This window comes from Streptopelia decaocto, assembly GCF_964273445.1.
Source record: "Streptopelia decaocto genome assembly, chromosome: 1".
Taxonomy (NCBI): domain Eukaryota; kingdom Metazoa; phylum Chordata; class Aves; order Columbiformes; family Columbidae; genus Streptopelia; species Streptopelia decaocto.
The window spans coordinates 51,095,477-51,111,869 of NC_138663.1; the positions used below are offsets into that span (position 1 = coordinate 51,095,477).

The window sequence follows — 16,393 nt, forward strand, 5'->3', positions numbered from 1 at the left end:
ATTGGCATTAAAGTGTTCAAGATCCCACAGGGACCATTTTATCTTTTGACCCCGAGTTTTAATTGAAACTTTAAACAAAATATATTACCTATTTAATGCAGCTGAGCTGGACTCTGGCCTTTGTAGTGCATGTTACCATGCCAAGCAAATTAATCTGTGTAACCTTAGCATGTACTTTTTAATTCACATCAAAGAAATATGACAGAGAGAAAATAAATGCCAAGACAATCTTATACAGCTTGTTGAATAATTATTTTGATACTAGTTTTAGATTTTTAATTTTTAGCTGGTTTGGGTTATTTTAAGAAAAAAAAAAAATTGAAAAGGCTTTACTTCTTGGCACAAAGCCAGAGAAACATATGGTTTCCTTAGCTGAGTTGTTGTACACCTGGCAAAATAAATCCGGCAACAGGAGACCAAAATCTACCCTGCAAATTTTCATATGTACAAACTTAGAACATCTGATGCTGGTCTTCTGGTCCTGCCTTTTGTAGTGTGAATAAAATGCAAAGTCAAATGGATGGGTTGCTTCTTGAGGCCCAGTACTTCTTTTTCCTCTAAGAGGAAAGTAACTCAGAGTTTTAAAGGATGAGAGTCAGCGGCAAGGCTGGCACACTGGAAGAGTCTCTGGGCCTGTCAGAGCAAAAAGCCAATAGAAGCAAGGGCAGGAAAAGAAGTGTAACACAAACAGGGAAAGCAGGTGGTGTAAAGGCTTAACACTGATGGAGTGTTAATGCTACCGCAGTCTGAGTGCTGGAGTTCAAACCCTAATTCAGTTTAAACAGTTCATCTCCTGTTTATTCTCTTTCGAGTATGTCATGTATATCATACAGAGAAAAAAGCCTCCAGAAGATCTCCAATGAAATGACTGAATAACTATCAAAAATTAGAGGAAGCACTGTTTTCTTACACCACATGCCAATATCTAATACTGAACCCAGCAGAGCTGTTGCCAGAGACTTAGAATACATCAAACTCACAATGACAACTGCAGCAGATAATATGCAAACTGTACTCTTGGATTTCATTATAAACCGTGAAGACTTTTTTCCACAGGGAAGGAGACAGGGACAGACTCTTTCTTCCTGAGCAGATGAGGAGTACTCCCCAGTTTCTCCTCCTCCCTCCCCAGCAACGAGCACATGGTGAGCGGGCACAGCTCAGAATCAGGCTCATGCAGTTCCAAGCACACGAGACAGGACTGGCCTATTTCAGTTCCTCCTGTCCCCCTTTTAAATGCATAAGTAGGCAGGCAAGTTTATGTAACACTGTTTATCAAAGACAGTGTTATAGTGAAAATGTTTATAATTTTATCTTGAACATCAAAACAGAAGTAAACAATCCAGTCAGCCTTCGGGTGCCCAGTGACACCATACGAGCTGCAGAGCGGATGCACTCCTGATAATGGATGTGGCTGCCTTGTTCTCCTGTCACACCCGATTGGAAGGAGGATGACCGAAGAGGTGTTTAGGATTTATCTCACCCAATCTGAGCTAGCAAGTCTAAACTAGTCATCTCAGCTCCTTTTACAGTAGAAGTATGCTTTCAGGGGATTATTTGTACAATCTAAAATAGACAGCTAAATTAGATGGGCCTAATTACTCCCCAGAGGTATATTTGCCTTTCCACACTATAAAGTGAGCACACCTACCTAGCTCTGTCTTGTCATCTAACTTTACACTATTACAGGTAAGAGAGACTAACCTAACTGCAGTCACATACACTCATGCAGACAAATCCAGGACAGCTTTAAACTAATCCACCTGAGTCTTGCTGTTAATAGAGCTGCACTGCATTCAAGTCACTACCCAAGACTTTATGTGGCCTCTTGAATGGCCTTTGCAGCACAGCCAACAAGCTGCACCTCAACGACTAGCGCAAAGCAAGTTCTGGTTTCCCTGCCATGAATGCCATCACAAAAGAACCAAAATACACATATATAGAATCATAGATTAGTTTGGCTTGGAAGGGACCTTCCAAGGTCATCTAGTCCAACCCCCTGCGATGAGCAGGGACATCTTCAGCTAGATCAGGTTGCTCAAAGCCCTGTCCAGCCTGGCCTTGAACGTCTCCAGGGATGGGGCATCTACCGCCTCTCCGGGCAACTTGTTCCAGTATTTTAACACCCTCATTGTAAAAAAATTCTTCTCCATGTCTAGCCTGAATCTCCCCTCTTCTAGTTTAAAGCTGTTACTCCTTGTCCTCTCATAACACACTCTTCTAAAAAGTCTGTCCTCGTCCTTTTTATAAGCTCCTTTTAAGTACTGAAAGGCTGCAATATGCTACATTATAATAGCCTGTTGCTCTTTGCAACAGGCTGAAAGGGGCTACGGTAATCTTAGTTGACCCTAACTTGCTGTGCCACTAGGACATCCGCGAAGTGCCAGCAGCTTCCTAAAGGGAAGAGAAGCCGGAGTCTGGGCTAAGATGTGGAGGGAGGAAGTGCAGCAGCAGCCAAGCCTGGCCAAAGGACTGAGCTGGTCTTTGTTGTCCTCCATCGCTTTGTGAGTTAATAAATGCAAATCCCAGGAACAGAGTGAACTTGGACATTGTGGACTGTGCTTATAAAGGAAGCTAAGAAAGGCTTCCTGAACCTAAAAAAGTAACCAATTGGCAAAAAAAAAAAGTAAAAACTAGAGAATCTCACAGGTCATAGTGGGTTCTAAAGGGACCATCTATTCATGGGGGGGAAAAAAAAAAAAAGGTGTCACAGGCCTGCTTTTTGATGGAACAAACCATCACGCTAGAAACAGCATTTTTTTTTCCCAATTACTGTACTTTTGAGGAGCACTTTTATCAGAATTATGAAATACGTATGTGCCCTAAAGAGGGCAGTCAAAGTTCAGAGGGTTTTCCAGAGCATTGCAGTACTTGAGCAATCACTATAGGACACTGATGTTAAGCAGAGGCTTAGTTCACAGAGTGGTGACTGTTGATAACTCCACCAAATTTATCAGCAAGTGCTGATAAATAAAACTGATAAAACAATAGTTGAGCTAAGACTCCCTATGAACAAAAGCACAGACAATAATCAACTTGTACATTTTAGGGATTTTAGCCTTTTGCATTAATCTGATAAAGCTTAGTATTCAGAGGAAATAACTCTTCATTGAACTGTATGACTGTTAAGGAAGCGTTTATACTAGTATTGACATTGGATACTTTGTCACTGTGTCAAGGGAAGTAGTCAATTTAGCATTTACAGGGATTTGCAAACACGTAGCATCAGTCACAACCAGAATTTTAGAATATTTTTTCCTATGCCCACGTACTTGTAAGGAGCTAATAAAAGACGCCTTTCCTAAATAAGTAGAGCGAGTAGTGCCTCCCTTCATCAACTGTGTCAAACCAATTGGTATCAACAAATACACTCCCTTTTATTTTAGTCACTGGGAGGGGGGGAAAAGCCACAAAACCCCTCATGCTTCCTGTTGATCCTAACTGTTTCTACATGGATTTTTAATTGCTCTACTTCAAAGAACTCTAAAGGAATTTTACACCTTTTTCTGTCTGACATAGGAGCTCAAGGAGCCTACTGGGCCAGACACTGATGTTGCTTAGCAAAACATATGCTCTTTCAGAGAAAATTCCACTTAAAAGCATCTCTGGAACAATCAAGAACCTATCCTCTTGTCTACAGATCTGAATACTATAAATAACTCATATCTACTTTCTTTTATTTGTTTAATGTATTCTGTATAAAAATGAGATGAAGAACATAAGAAGCTGAAGTTAAAGTTTAAAAACAAAATAGCACCTCAGCTAAATTAATTTTTCTTGCAGTACTCAAGAGACTCTGCTAAAATTCTGAAGAACAGATAGGCTGGTCCTGGAAGAAGATTTCTCTCACTGTAGATGTCTAACTAATAGTGTATCAGCTGGGAAATGAGTTTTTGGCACACTCTGAAAAAAATCCAGACATCTCTGTGGGTCTGTTTGGACATCTTGTTGGTTTACAAGGAAATTTAACAGAGAAGAGCCACACTAAATTTTCTGTTACAATCAATCTCACTCCATTTTCTATACAGTAAATACAATTTCTTCTTAGTTTCACATATGACTAAATGGGAGATTGAAAAAACCTGTATGAATTGCACATGAGGTCTCCAAGATAGCAGATGAGAGATTGTGGAGGCAAAGAAAAACACCATGCATTCTATATAGAATCATAGAATAGTATGGGTTGGAAGGGCCCTCTAGGAGCATCTAGTTCCATCCCCTTCACACTATGGGCAGGGACACCTTCCACTAGACCAAGTTACTTAAAGCCCCGTCCAACCTAGCCTTGAACATTTCCAGGGATGGGGCATCCACAACTTCTCTGGGCAACCTGCTCCAGTGCCTCACCACCCTCACAGTGAAGAATTTCTTCTTTATATCTGATCTAAATCCATCCTCTCTCAGTTTAAAGCCATTACCCCTTGTCCTACCACTCCATGCCCTTGTAAAATGTCCCTTTCCAGCTTTCTTATAGGTCCCCCTGGAAGGCTGCTAGAAGGTCTCCCCAGAGCCTTTTCTTCTCCAGGCTGAACAACCCCAACTCTCAGCCCATCTTCATAGGAGAGGTGCTCCAGCTCTCTGATCATCTTCATGGTCCTCCGTTGACTTGCTCCAACAGGTCCATGTCCCTCTTACGTTAGGGGCCCCAGAGCTTAGTGGAGTACTCCAGGTGGGTCTCACAACAGTGGAGTAGAGGAAAAGAGTCACCTATGTCAACCTGCGGATCACCCTTCTTTTGACGCAGTCCAGGATACAGTTGGCCTTCTGGGATGCAAGCACACGTTGCCAGTTTATGTTCAGCTTCTCATCAACTAACACCTCCAAACCCTTCTCCTCAGGGCTGCTCTCCATTCTCTGCCCAGCCTGTGTTGTGCTTGGGATTGCTCTGACCCATGCACAGGACCTTGTACTTGGCTTTGTTGAACTTCATGAGGTCGGCCTACCTCTCAAGCCTGTCTAGGTCCCTCTGCATGGCAACCTTTCCTTCCAGCATGTTGACCACAGCACGCAGCTTGGTTTTGTCAGCAAAGCTGCTGAGCATGCCCTCAGTCCCACTGTCCATGTCTCCCACAAAGATGTTAAACAGCCCCAGTCCTAATCCTGACCCCTGAAGAACACCACTCACCACTGATCTCCACTTGGACATCGAGCCGTTAATCACAACTCTTTGAGTGTGACCATCCAGCTAATTCCTTATTCACTGAATGGTCTATCCATTGAATCCATGTCTCTCCAATTTAGATACAAGGATGTAACGCCGGACAGTGTTAAATGCTTTGCACAAGTCCAGGCAGGTGATGTAGATGTGCTACACAGACACTCTTGGAGATATCCAGTAACATTTCTAACAGTTTCATAATTTATTGTGCCTTATCCAGTATGTCAGTTGCTGGCATTTAAGCTCTGAACCTGGTTTGGCTTGCATCTACTGAAGCCAATTACTTTTGTTTTTATTAGCCAATTCATTTGAGCACCAGTTGCCTGGCTAAGCTCTTTTGTTTCGCCCTGCCTGGCTCCTCAAGTATCTTTCTGAAGCACTAAAAATGCACTTACCCATCATGTTGTATAAGCTCTGTGGTGCAAACTGTCTTGGCATTTTCTGTATTGCTTCTTTGTAAACCATAAGGGCATCCTAAAAAGAAACACACAAGTGGGGCAAATCATTAATAAAGCACCAATTTCAAAAGCAGTCTTTCACATAAAAAGTAAAATCGAACTATCCTCCTTCCCCAAATTAAAGGTGCAGAGAGAAATAAAACACATCAGCATCATAAGCATCACAGAATGTTCATACTTCTCATTTACAAAAGTTTTGCCAAATTCAGTGAAGCTTATTGACAAGACAAAAAATCAGTTACAATACTGCAACTCTTTTTCCAGGTGGAAGTAAAAGGGACAATTTTTATAACCTTATGAGTCATTGAGTGGTTTAAATATATGTAAAATTCTATAGGCTGTCAGAGAATATGGAGTAATATCAAACTACAGACAAAGGACATTCTGATGACTAAGCTACAGTAAATGTCCTAACAATAAAGACATCGTCTACTGCCAAGTAATAACAAAATATAGTCCTCACAACTGAAGGCTGCTCCACAGAAAGAATGAGATGGACTATAGTGTCAAGAATGCCAAAATTGGATTCCCTTCACAAATGTGCTGTGCCTTGAATTACTTGATCACACATTTATAATTTGTTTAGCACTTAGGATGATTGCTGTTCAGTCTGTTAGCTCTACATCACTTTCTACATCACCCCATCGAATAGTCACAGCTTGTGAAGGCTGAAATATGCTAGAAAAAAATCTAAGTGTATGATCAAATCAAGGCTGGGTCAGACTGCAGTGATCACCAGGCAGAAATCTGAGGGTTCATATTCTTAAAAGCCCTTGCACCTCCCAGGCATTGCACTCCAACTCTACATTCCATTGGCCATGCAGACTTCATGGAGGTATTAGGTGTTTGTATCTGTGCTTTAACCACTTAGTAACTGTCATCTGGCAGAGCTGGATTCAGCAGACAGATGTCAGAGAATATGTAGAGCTTGTGCATGCCTAATCTTAAACAGCTGAAGTAACTGTCACGGTCTGGAAGAGTTATATGGACCAAAACCATGCGTAACTCCTGTTCTGAAGTATGCCTGGCAATGCAAAGTAAGAATGACTTTCATTCAAATACTGCTAAAGGTCAATACTTCAGTAAATGTCCGGTTTCAATAATTTCAGCAGGGAAAATGGAGAGGACAAGTAAATGAGATGGGACGGGTTGGGTGCAGTGTATGGTTAAATTAAAAATATCCAACCCACTTTAGCACTTAGGTCAAGTTATTAGAAAATAGCACGTAATAGGATGTTTTTAATCACTGAAGTTTTGAATTGTTCTAACTGGGAGACTGAAAAGCAAACCTAATTGCATTTTTTCAATTAAAGATGCCTTACTCTATTTTTAATTAAAAAGTCAGTACGCTTTAGGTTGGCTGGTCTGTAATCAGGATATATCTTTTGCATACCAGCCATGAGGACAAAGCCAAAAAGAATAATTAACACGTATCAGATGTCACCATTACTAATGTGGACTCTGACACCAGAACATCACACTCCTAATCAACATCACCACACTTACTGCTGTTGAGAATAAATATGCTCTGTAGGGAATGCTAATCTTGATTTGGTGAAATTCAAGCAATTTGTGCCCGTCACATAGTTTAAAAGTCTGTATGGAAGCAATACGTAATATTTATGTATGAAGGTTTTATCATGAGATTGTAGACAAATCTAGAGTCTTACCTCATAGTGTCCTTGTTCATGAAAGAGTTTTCCTAAGTTATAAAGACAGCTAGTAACAGAGCTTTTGTGAGCATGAGGATCTTTCAAATTTTCATCAGGGATCTCTGAACACTTCAGGAAAGTCCTCCTGGCTTCCTCTGTCTTCCCTTGGTTCATCAGGATGATGCCAGTATTTAAATAGGCAGCTGTGAAGATGGAAAAATGTTATCTTTTAATGGGGTTCCATTATGTTTTATCTAATCTTTGTTTTATTTCAAAGTAACATCCGAAAGAGATCCCATGGTTATCTAATTTGGCTTTTGTATAATATAGATCAATCACTGATGTGAAGAGGAACATATAAGAGGTAAAAGTTCAGAGACAAGGAAAGGAGACAATGGCCATAAAGACTCAGGAAGGAAGGAAGGAAGGGAACACTGGTTAGGCAGCATGCTCCACTTTTGTTCCTCTTATTATTATAGGACTGTATCAAGCATATAGCATAATTGTTTGAAATCTTACAAAAATATATGCATATGTTTATACATATACACCTGTACATGTATACATATATAAGATTTAATATCTAAGCAAAAAAAAAAAAAAAGTAAGCAATCTTAAAAAAAACCCATGCACTTAATTTTGGAACCAATCACTGGCAACATCCTATGGATTATTTCCCATTTCCCTCAGGCAAGACAGAAAAAATGAAAGGACTTTGTACTGCTCACTCACACAACACACCATAAAAATCAGGGACTGGTTCTAAGAAACAGAAAACAGGAGCCTAAAAATTGGGCAGTAGCACCTAAGGCTCACCACCTCAGCTCAGAAGCGTTTTAGGTTCTAACAGTGCTGCCCAGTGTTAACTCATTATCTCCTTCCTCCCTGCACCACATTAGATGTAGTTATTAGCTAATAAATACTTGTAGACAACTGAAAAGTGCGCAATTTCACGTTTTGCTTTCCAAAAGAATAACTTCTGAAAAAAAGGAAAGTGTTATTTAAGAATAGGGAGATTTCCTTAAAAAGAAATAGTTAATATTATGCAAATTTGTATAATTGAAATACTTACAAGCTAGTGTGGGTCTGCTACCAATTGCCAGTTTATAGTAATGCAATGCCTCTGAAAACCTGCTGTTTTCCTGAAGTAGTAATCCTCTGCATAAGGAAAAAAAAAGAAAGAGAGAGAGAGGGAGGTTACTGCAAAGAGTAACTTCAAAATAAATGTTGAAAACAAACTAAGATAACAGAGAAAAAGATGCTGACTGATATTTCAGAGATATAACAACTCTGCATATTACTAACAATTCAGTGCAAAAATTATTTTGTCTGAAGACAGGATTAATTCATAGACATCAGGTGCATCCATATGGCTTTAACAGATGTTAAATGCAATAGTTTTGGCTCCCTTGAAAACCAGGAGATTCATTTACGCATTTGAGAAAGGGGTAGACTCTCAGGCTTTTTAAAGTGGATGGAGTATGGCGGAGATATTTGTAACTAAGGCATTCATGTTTAGCCTGTTTTCTTGACTTGAAATAAGCAGATATTTTCAAATGTATAGTAAAGTTAACTCCTTAACATTTCACATGTATTACCTTAAATAATAAACAATTTCACTAGATCATTCACTGTATGGCTAAGCACCTACATCAGTTCAATTTTTTCCCTGTCTTCTTTCTACTCTGAACAAATTCGTAACTGAAGAGGTATCATAAAAGTTACTGAATAGTTCCAGTTCTTAGTTTCATAATCCATGAGCTTTAACTAAAGCTTTGAAGACAAGCGTCCTTGTGAATTGCAAGTGACACCAATCAGCCACAAATTTATGAGAAATGAGTGGTCTGGATACTATTAACAATTGTATGCTTAAATGAATGCTCAAAGCTTTACATGGTTTTAGGAGACTGAAAAAAGCATATGCAAATATATTAAAATCACCAAGATTTAAAAATCCTTAAAAATTATTAATTTTAGAAAGTAGACTCAGACCTCACTAACCAGGGGCAGATGTCCCTCTCCATACACCTCAAAGTATCCACGAAAAAAATAAATGTAGCCATTTCTTCTAGATGGGAGGGTTGTCATATCTATTTGTAGCTTCCCTAACCTACAGCAATTTTCTCTTCTTCCTCTATGCTTTATCTGCCGATAGCTATTCAAACTGCAAAAAGGTTGGATTTTTCCACCTCCAGTCTCTAATCAGAGAAGATCTTTTTCCCTCCAAAAATCTCAGGAAAACTTTTTGAACAAAACAAGTAGTCCTTTGGGGAAGAGAAGCATAGGGGAGCTAGCTAAAGAAGTAACCACCATCTATGTCATTTGCTTCCTATCATTGGGTTAGGATTTAACAGAATGGAGGAATATATCTTTTTTTTCCCCCCCCCCTATACTATTTATCAGCACTATGTGGTCACACCTTCCAAACTGTCTCTCGGTTAACTTTGGATTATGCAGTAAACGACTTTTAATATTTACAGCACTTATAGTTAGTTGTTACTTGCAGTAATGTGAGCAATAGGGAATAATATTCAGAGTACTTTTTGGCATGGTACCAAGGTTTTTAACTACTGTCAAGTGTCTTGCAGGTGGCAAGAGTTATGATCATCAGAATAGTAATAACATTTTCTAGAACCTGAATTTTGTATATTCTAAAAATTTTCATAGAACGCAATTACTCCAAAGAAAATCATTATTATTATTGTATTTTGATACAGTTTTCTGTTGATAGTAGTAGAATTAAATAAATAAATGAGTTGCATCGTCTGGCATTTAAATCTGCTTCTTATTTTAAAACGAAACAAAACAAACTCCAAACATTTTTATGCACAATATTGGAACAAATTTATCAAAGAAATTCCATTATTAATTTAGTTCTGGAATAAATAATTTCACATCTTAAGAGAAGTAGTACAGTAATTAGTCAACTTGAAAAAAATAAATTACTTTGGTAAGTGTATGACATCTGTGCTTTTTGGATTAAAATAACTTTTATTTGTAATTACTACCAAATTAATCTTCTGTGTTCATTACACACTATAGCACTGGCACTTATGATGAATCTGGGCTTTTTCTACTTCTCTTCTAGAAGACTTTTTTTTCTTTTAAAAGCTGTTCATTTTACAGACATTCTAACTCTCAAACACATAAGTGTTGTGTGTGTGCATATATATATATACGTATACATATATATATATACATGCGTAAAATCAAGCTGCTCAGATGCAAGACTGAGTGCTGAATTCCAGAAAATAACTAGTGTTTTATTTCTGTTTGTTATGAGGTTTGGTAGAAGAAAAAAAAAATAAAAAGGATATAATCTGAAAAACCATGAAAAGGCATGAAACTGCCTCCTCTTCTCCTTGTGAAATTTGTCCTAATTGATCACTGCTTTTCCCTGTGGCTTTCGACAGTACGAAACTTACTAGATTTACGAGTCTCTAGTTCTAGTTTCAGATTAAACAAAGTCAGGAAAAGGCTTAAAGGAAAATTTAAAAATCATATTTTTAGTTTAATAAAATTAACACTTAGTGAGGTGTGCTTCTGAGAGATAACTGGCTTGGATGTGCACCTGTGAGGGGATTAATAGATAAAAAGTTAAGAGGATGAATGTTGCATTAAACTGGCAAAGAAGTCCTGAATTTACAATTAATATTAGAAGAGTTTTAAGCAGCAAGTCCCAGGGCTGCCTCTGAAAGTGACTAAATCCAATGATCTCGTGACCCTATAAATACCGATCCTAAAGTGAGACCCTTTTTGCCCTCCTGTATCACAGCAGGATGTGACCAGAACGTCCCTCTCATGGGGACAACACCTGAAAGAGCTGATTTCATGAAAACTCAACAATCGTCTGCTGACAATCCTGCGAGGATCCGAAGGCCTAACTCTGCACACTCCGCTGATGAAGACAGATGTCTTGAGTCTCAATGAACTGCCTGTTGAGACTGCTGCATTAAAGTAATTCACTAAACAAAGGGAAATTTTAGCAATAGGTTTACCTACACATGTAATAAGCGTATATTCACATATCCATGGATTAAAGCACGTAACTACGTGTACGATTTATAACCCTGTATGTATACGTTTTGCCCCCACGTCTACATGTGTGCTTATGTGTATATAATTTATCTCTTTTGTAAGTATAGCGTGACCTGCCATCATCTAATCTTTAGTTAAGTTGCTGTATTGATTATAACACATTTCACTGAATTGTATTAAATCACTTTATTAATTACCTGTTGATTAAGAGTTATTAGAAATTGTATATTAAACTTTCGATCTACCTCAGTTGTTGCTAAACTGAAACAGTGTTATGAATCCATTCCATGACACTGGCTCTGAAACTTGCTCACCATTGTCAAGACAAATACAAAGCAAAGAGATGGGCTCAAGTGAGTAACATCTGAAGGGATCATGTCCTTCTGTACATGGCTGCAAAGAGGTCACTAGAGCAAATTCTACCAAAAGGGTCTGTTCAGCACTCAGAGTTCTTTCCAAAGAAGCTGAGAGGTTGAACTCAATTACCTTTGCAGTCTGTTAAGTTACATTAAAAGCTCTTCAACAAGCTTCAGCTGAAAGTTTCATTATATATTCTTTCCTTCTCTTTCAGAAATAGGTGAAGTATGGGTTATTTTGCCACAGAAATACTTCATTTTTCACAGGAGTTGAATTTGGAGTCTCTTTCACTTCAGAACAGACGTCAAAGCCAGGAGAGGAAAGTGTGGTATGTCTCCTATGTCTTGTTATCACCTGCTTTAGCATTTACTATCTTTCAGCTAGAGAATTTTCATCAAATATACTCAAAATTATAGTCTAAAATCACTAAAAATAAAATTCAAATGTATTTTTAAAGACATTAAGGGCAAAATCTGAAATAAAACTTTTTGATTCCAATTCAACTAGACAATTCCAAAATGTCCTTCAAGTAAACTGACCATGGTTGTACAGAAAGAAGTTGTGCTGTCACAAGCTGCAGACTAATAGCTTCATAGTTACCGTAGTAAGCTAAGACTGCAGTAAATTAGCTGACTAGCTAAAGAATAGAGGAGCATCGACAGAGGCAGATGAAGTGGGACCCACAGGCTGTAACAATGAAAGTCCATGACCTCCTTTAATTTCTTAGCATCTGTTTGTTCAGCCCCATTTTGACAGTCCCAATTCCTTCCTTCCTTCGATAACCCACTGCCCTCCAGCTGACTGCTGGAGTTTAAGTCAGAAACTGTCACTGGCAGATGGAATCGGTGCTTCCTTGTCTACTGGCTCTCAAACCTTTTAGACAAAATTAGCTCCTTTCCACTGATCTGGAAAGCAGTGGTAACAGAGTAATGGTGAGTCTGTAAAAAACGGCAAGATTTGAGACATACATATTTCCATCTTTTCTGTGATTAAAAATGACTAAATGTTTAGCCAAAACTTTTCTGTTTGACTAGTAATTTTACCTAACTGCACAATCAAACAGTTTAAAGTTTGTCGTGTTTATTGCTATGCTTTATTACATTGATGATATCTTTAAAAAGTTTGGGGTGCATTTGTAAAGCTTAACAAATATACAGTTCTACTGCATGTCCTTTTAAAGGAGACTTAATTTTCATCTCCCATTGCCACATCATAATGAAGTTCCTCCTATAGCCAAGGAGTGGATCTGTTCTCGACACGCCTTTCCCATTCTTTGGTTACACTTCAAAATGATAACTGCTCTTTGGAGATAGCTGGCAGAAAGGAGAACGAGGGGACAGAAAGAATACAAAAGCAGCAATGCAGTGCAAGGCACTGAACGTAAGCCAGTGGCAGAGCAAAGCAATCGGCACACGTTGAGTATGTGCCTCTCTTTTGTAGTTACAGAGACACAAAGCCTTCCTTCTTCCTTACGCAAGGATGAACAAAGGAAAGCACGTCCTTGAAATAAGGATGCTTGATACAGAACAGTAAGCTCAAGTGATGAACTCGGCATTTTTTTAATAAACCTTCTACAGTTGCTAAGAATACCAAGCTAAGTAAAGTAAAAAAGCATAGGCCCAAAATGATCCCCCCCAAAAAAAACAAAACACACGACTAGTCGCTTAAAGTTTGCAGTTTCAAAACTTTTTCTCTCTCCAGTCCATTTCCCAGATATAAGGCATATTTGAAATAAGATTATTTGAAATGTGCAGCTTCTGTTCAAGTAAAGTTTACTGCAATAACTGGAAAAAGTAAAGTCTGTCAGATGGAGGCGGCAGGGTAGAGGGGGAGGTGGAAGGAAAGTCAATGGCTTCTTTAGCCTAGTAACACAAATTCTGGGGAAGAATAAAGTTTCACTCTAGAAACACATGAGGATAACATTACTCAGAAAAGAAAAAGCTACTTAAACCATAGGACAGAAGTAAATGGTTATAAATTGACCATCAATTAATTTAGGGTTAATTAGGAAACAAGTTCTAACTATCACAGTAGCAAGATTCTGGAACAACATTGCAACAGGAATTTCTTTGCCTGCATTGCTTCTAGCTAATTTTACAGTGAAGTGTGAATGATTTCAAAAATGCAGGATATGCACCGACTGCTCGCAACAGTAGCGACTTCACCCAGTGACTTCACAAGTGTCTCCTGTTTGTGTAATAGGAAGAAAAAAAAATGCACGTCATATAGACATCATATAGATAGAATCGCTCATTTAAATATGTGCAGGAAAACATTTCCCCCAAATGAGTTCTTTGCAACCATCCTGAATTTTTAAGCTGCTTTTACTTATCTTGCTTGATCAAAAACTTGAAAAATCTTACTATCTTCCTTTTGCTTTTCACCTAAAGTCATTGAATACTAATGGCATAAAGCTCTTCACAAGGACTGAAAAGTAGTCACAAAATACAAACAGTAAGTAAAAAGTCTACTGTTTTTCTCAAGTTACATATTAATTTCTTCCTGGTGTAGTTCTATTAAAGCCAGCTGGTCTATTTATGAAGCAAACTCCTCAGTGACTAAAGCTGGCATAAATTGACTAAGTACAATACACAGAACCATAAGTGTCATCAAGGTAAATATGTATGTTAGTGAAATATTTATAAAATTTTCAGGCCAGGCACAATATTGAAATAGTTTAATCAAATTTATTTACTGGTTGACAACAGCTAATACAGGGTGTGTTAGCTATTATATTACAATGACTGCACTTCATCCATGCCTGAAGCTACATTTATCCCATTGATTTCAGGTGGGATTATCTACAAAGAACTATATTTACATAGATGCTACACTGGAAAACAAAGAAAGAAACAGAAGAAAAGCCCCCTTTTTTTTTTCCCCCACACAGATCAGTCTCCAGCCACGATAAAGGATGTGCTTTGCCTAAGACAACTCTTTCACTGCTGTTTGCAAAACTAGTGGGAAGAATGACAAGTATGGATGCTACAGCAGCTCTGTACATGAAACCATTAATTCCGGTCTGTAATTAAGGCTTTTTTTTTTTTTAAGTAATGAAGACATTCAACTACTCAATCACATGAGTGCTAACCTTTTGTAAGAAACTACAACTAGGTTTAATTAACAAGAAAGCCAATCATTAAGGAACAGTACAAGCAGGGAACGTTCAATGTTTTCCAATAACATCCTCTTAGCAATATGTAAATGGAACTTAAATCCTACCTTTTTAATCAATAAGAACCTAAACATACCCAGTAGGCATTAGGATAGAATGACCATTCCCTTTGAAGAACTCACCAAGCACAGTCATCCATAACCCTATTACTAAAAGAAATCAAAACAAAATAATCGCCCCCAAAACAATCTCTAATCTTTCAGATAGTACAGTCAAAATCCTGTCATGTTCTCTCAGTTCTAGGGCAGAACTTTCCAAACACAAGAAAAATTGGTTTGTAAATATAGCCCTTTTCTCTGTTACTGAGTCAGTTCAGTTGGGATGACTACCAATTCAGCATTCATAGAATCATAGAATCATTTTGGTTGGAAGAGACCCTCAAGATCACCCAGTCCAGCCACTAACCTAACTCTAGCACTAAACCACATCCCTAAGAACCTCATCTATACCTCTTTTAAACACCAAGAGGAATTGTGACTCAACCACTTCCCTGGGCAGCCTGTTCCAATGCTTCACAATCTTTGAAGAAATTTTTCCTAATATCCAATCTAAACCTCTCCTGGCACAACTTGAGGCCATTTCCTCTTGTCCTGCGACTTGCTACTTGGGAGAAGAGACCAACACCCTCCTTGCTACAACCTTCTTTCAGGTAGTTGTAGAGAGCAATAAGGTCTCCCCTCAGCCTCCTCTTCTCCAGGCTAAACAGCCCCAGTTCCCTCAGTCACTTCGCATAAGATTTGTTCCCTAGTCCCTTCACCAACTTTGTTGCCTTCTACTGAGGCATGTAATTCAACAGTGAGGCCACTGAATGTACTCAGTTAATATTACTAACAAAAATACCTGCTTCATACAGGCCCTACAAAGAGACCCAGAGCAGAGTTCTGCACTGCAGGACACCACTGATCACCAATGTGATCTTTAGGTGCTACCTCAAGATTACAGCAAGATTTTATCAAGACAACTTTGGTTACAGTAAGACGCAAATTTCAGCCACTGCCTTTGACAGAGGAAGAACTAGCTGGCAAAGCAGAGACTAATTCTGAACACGTTTGTAACAATTTGCATTCGCAGCTGAGAAAAAAAACAAAACAACTCAGGTACTTAGAAGACACAACATTCTCTTTGCTTTTTAACTCAACAACCTGCATCATGAAACTTGTGGGCTATCAAGGAAGAGAAACCATAACCTTGACTTGTTTCCTACCACGTGAAGTGGTGCAGCACCTTTGTCTGGGGCAGGTTCAAATACAGTTCAACATGGGTTAGTAGGTTAGGCTGCCGTTAGTGCTTTTTTGTCTCTGATATAGCACAGCAAAGAGATTTTTATGCCAGCACCCTTAAAAGCCAGAAGCAGAAGGAACACAATTTCAGGTGTTACATAGGTGAACAAACAACAGACAAGGAAGAATTTTGCTCATATTGATTTTCTACCCAAGGATGTGGAGTTAAACTTTGCATACAAAACACTTCTGCAATCCCAGACTTCACAAAACTAAAATTTCAGCCGCTATTGAAGACTTTACCTAACAGAAATATTAAAAAAAATCCACATTTA

General features: G+C 38.5%; 1 protein-coding gene across 1 annotated transcript in view; it reads right to left on the reverse strand.

Annotated features, from left to right (window-relative positions):
• The window catches only part of TMTC2 (transmembrane O-mannosyltransferase targeting cadherins 2), a 256,438-nt gene that overhangs the window by 66,138 nt on the left and 173,907 nt on the right, over positions 1 to 16,393 (reverse strand). Inside the window, exons 5-7 of the mRNA XM_082043051.1 lie at positions 8,341 to 8,426; positions 7,287 to 7,471; positions 5,554 to 5,632 (exon numbers count right to left, since the gene is read on the reverse strand). Coding sequence (XP_081899177.1) covers positions 5,554 to 5,632; positions 7,287 to 7,471; positions 8,341 to 8,426 — 350 coding nt within the window. The remainder of the gene's footprint in view (positions 1 to 5,553; positions 5,633 to 7,286; positions 7,472 to 8,340; positions 8,427 to 16,393) is intronic.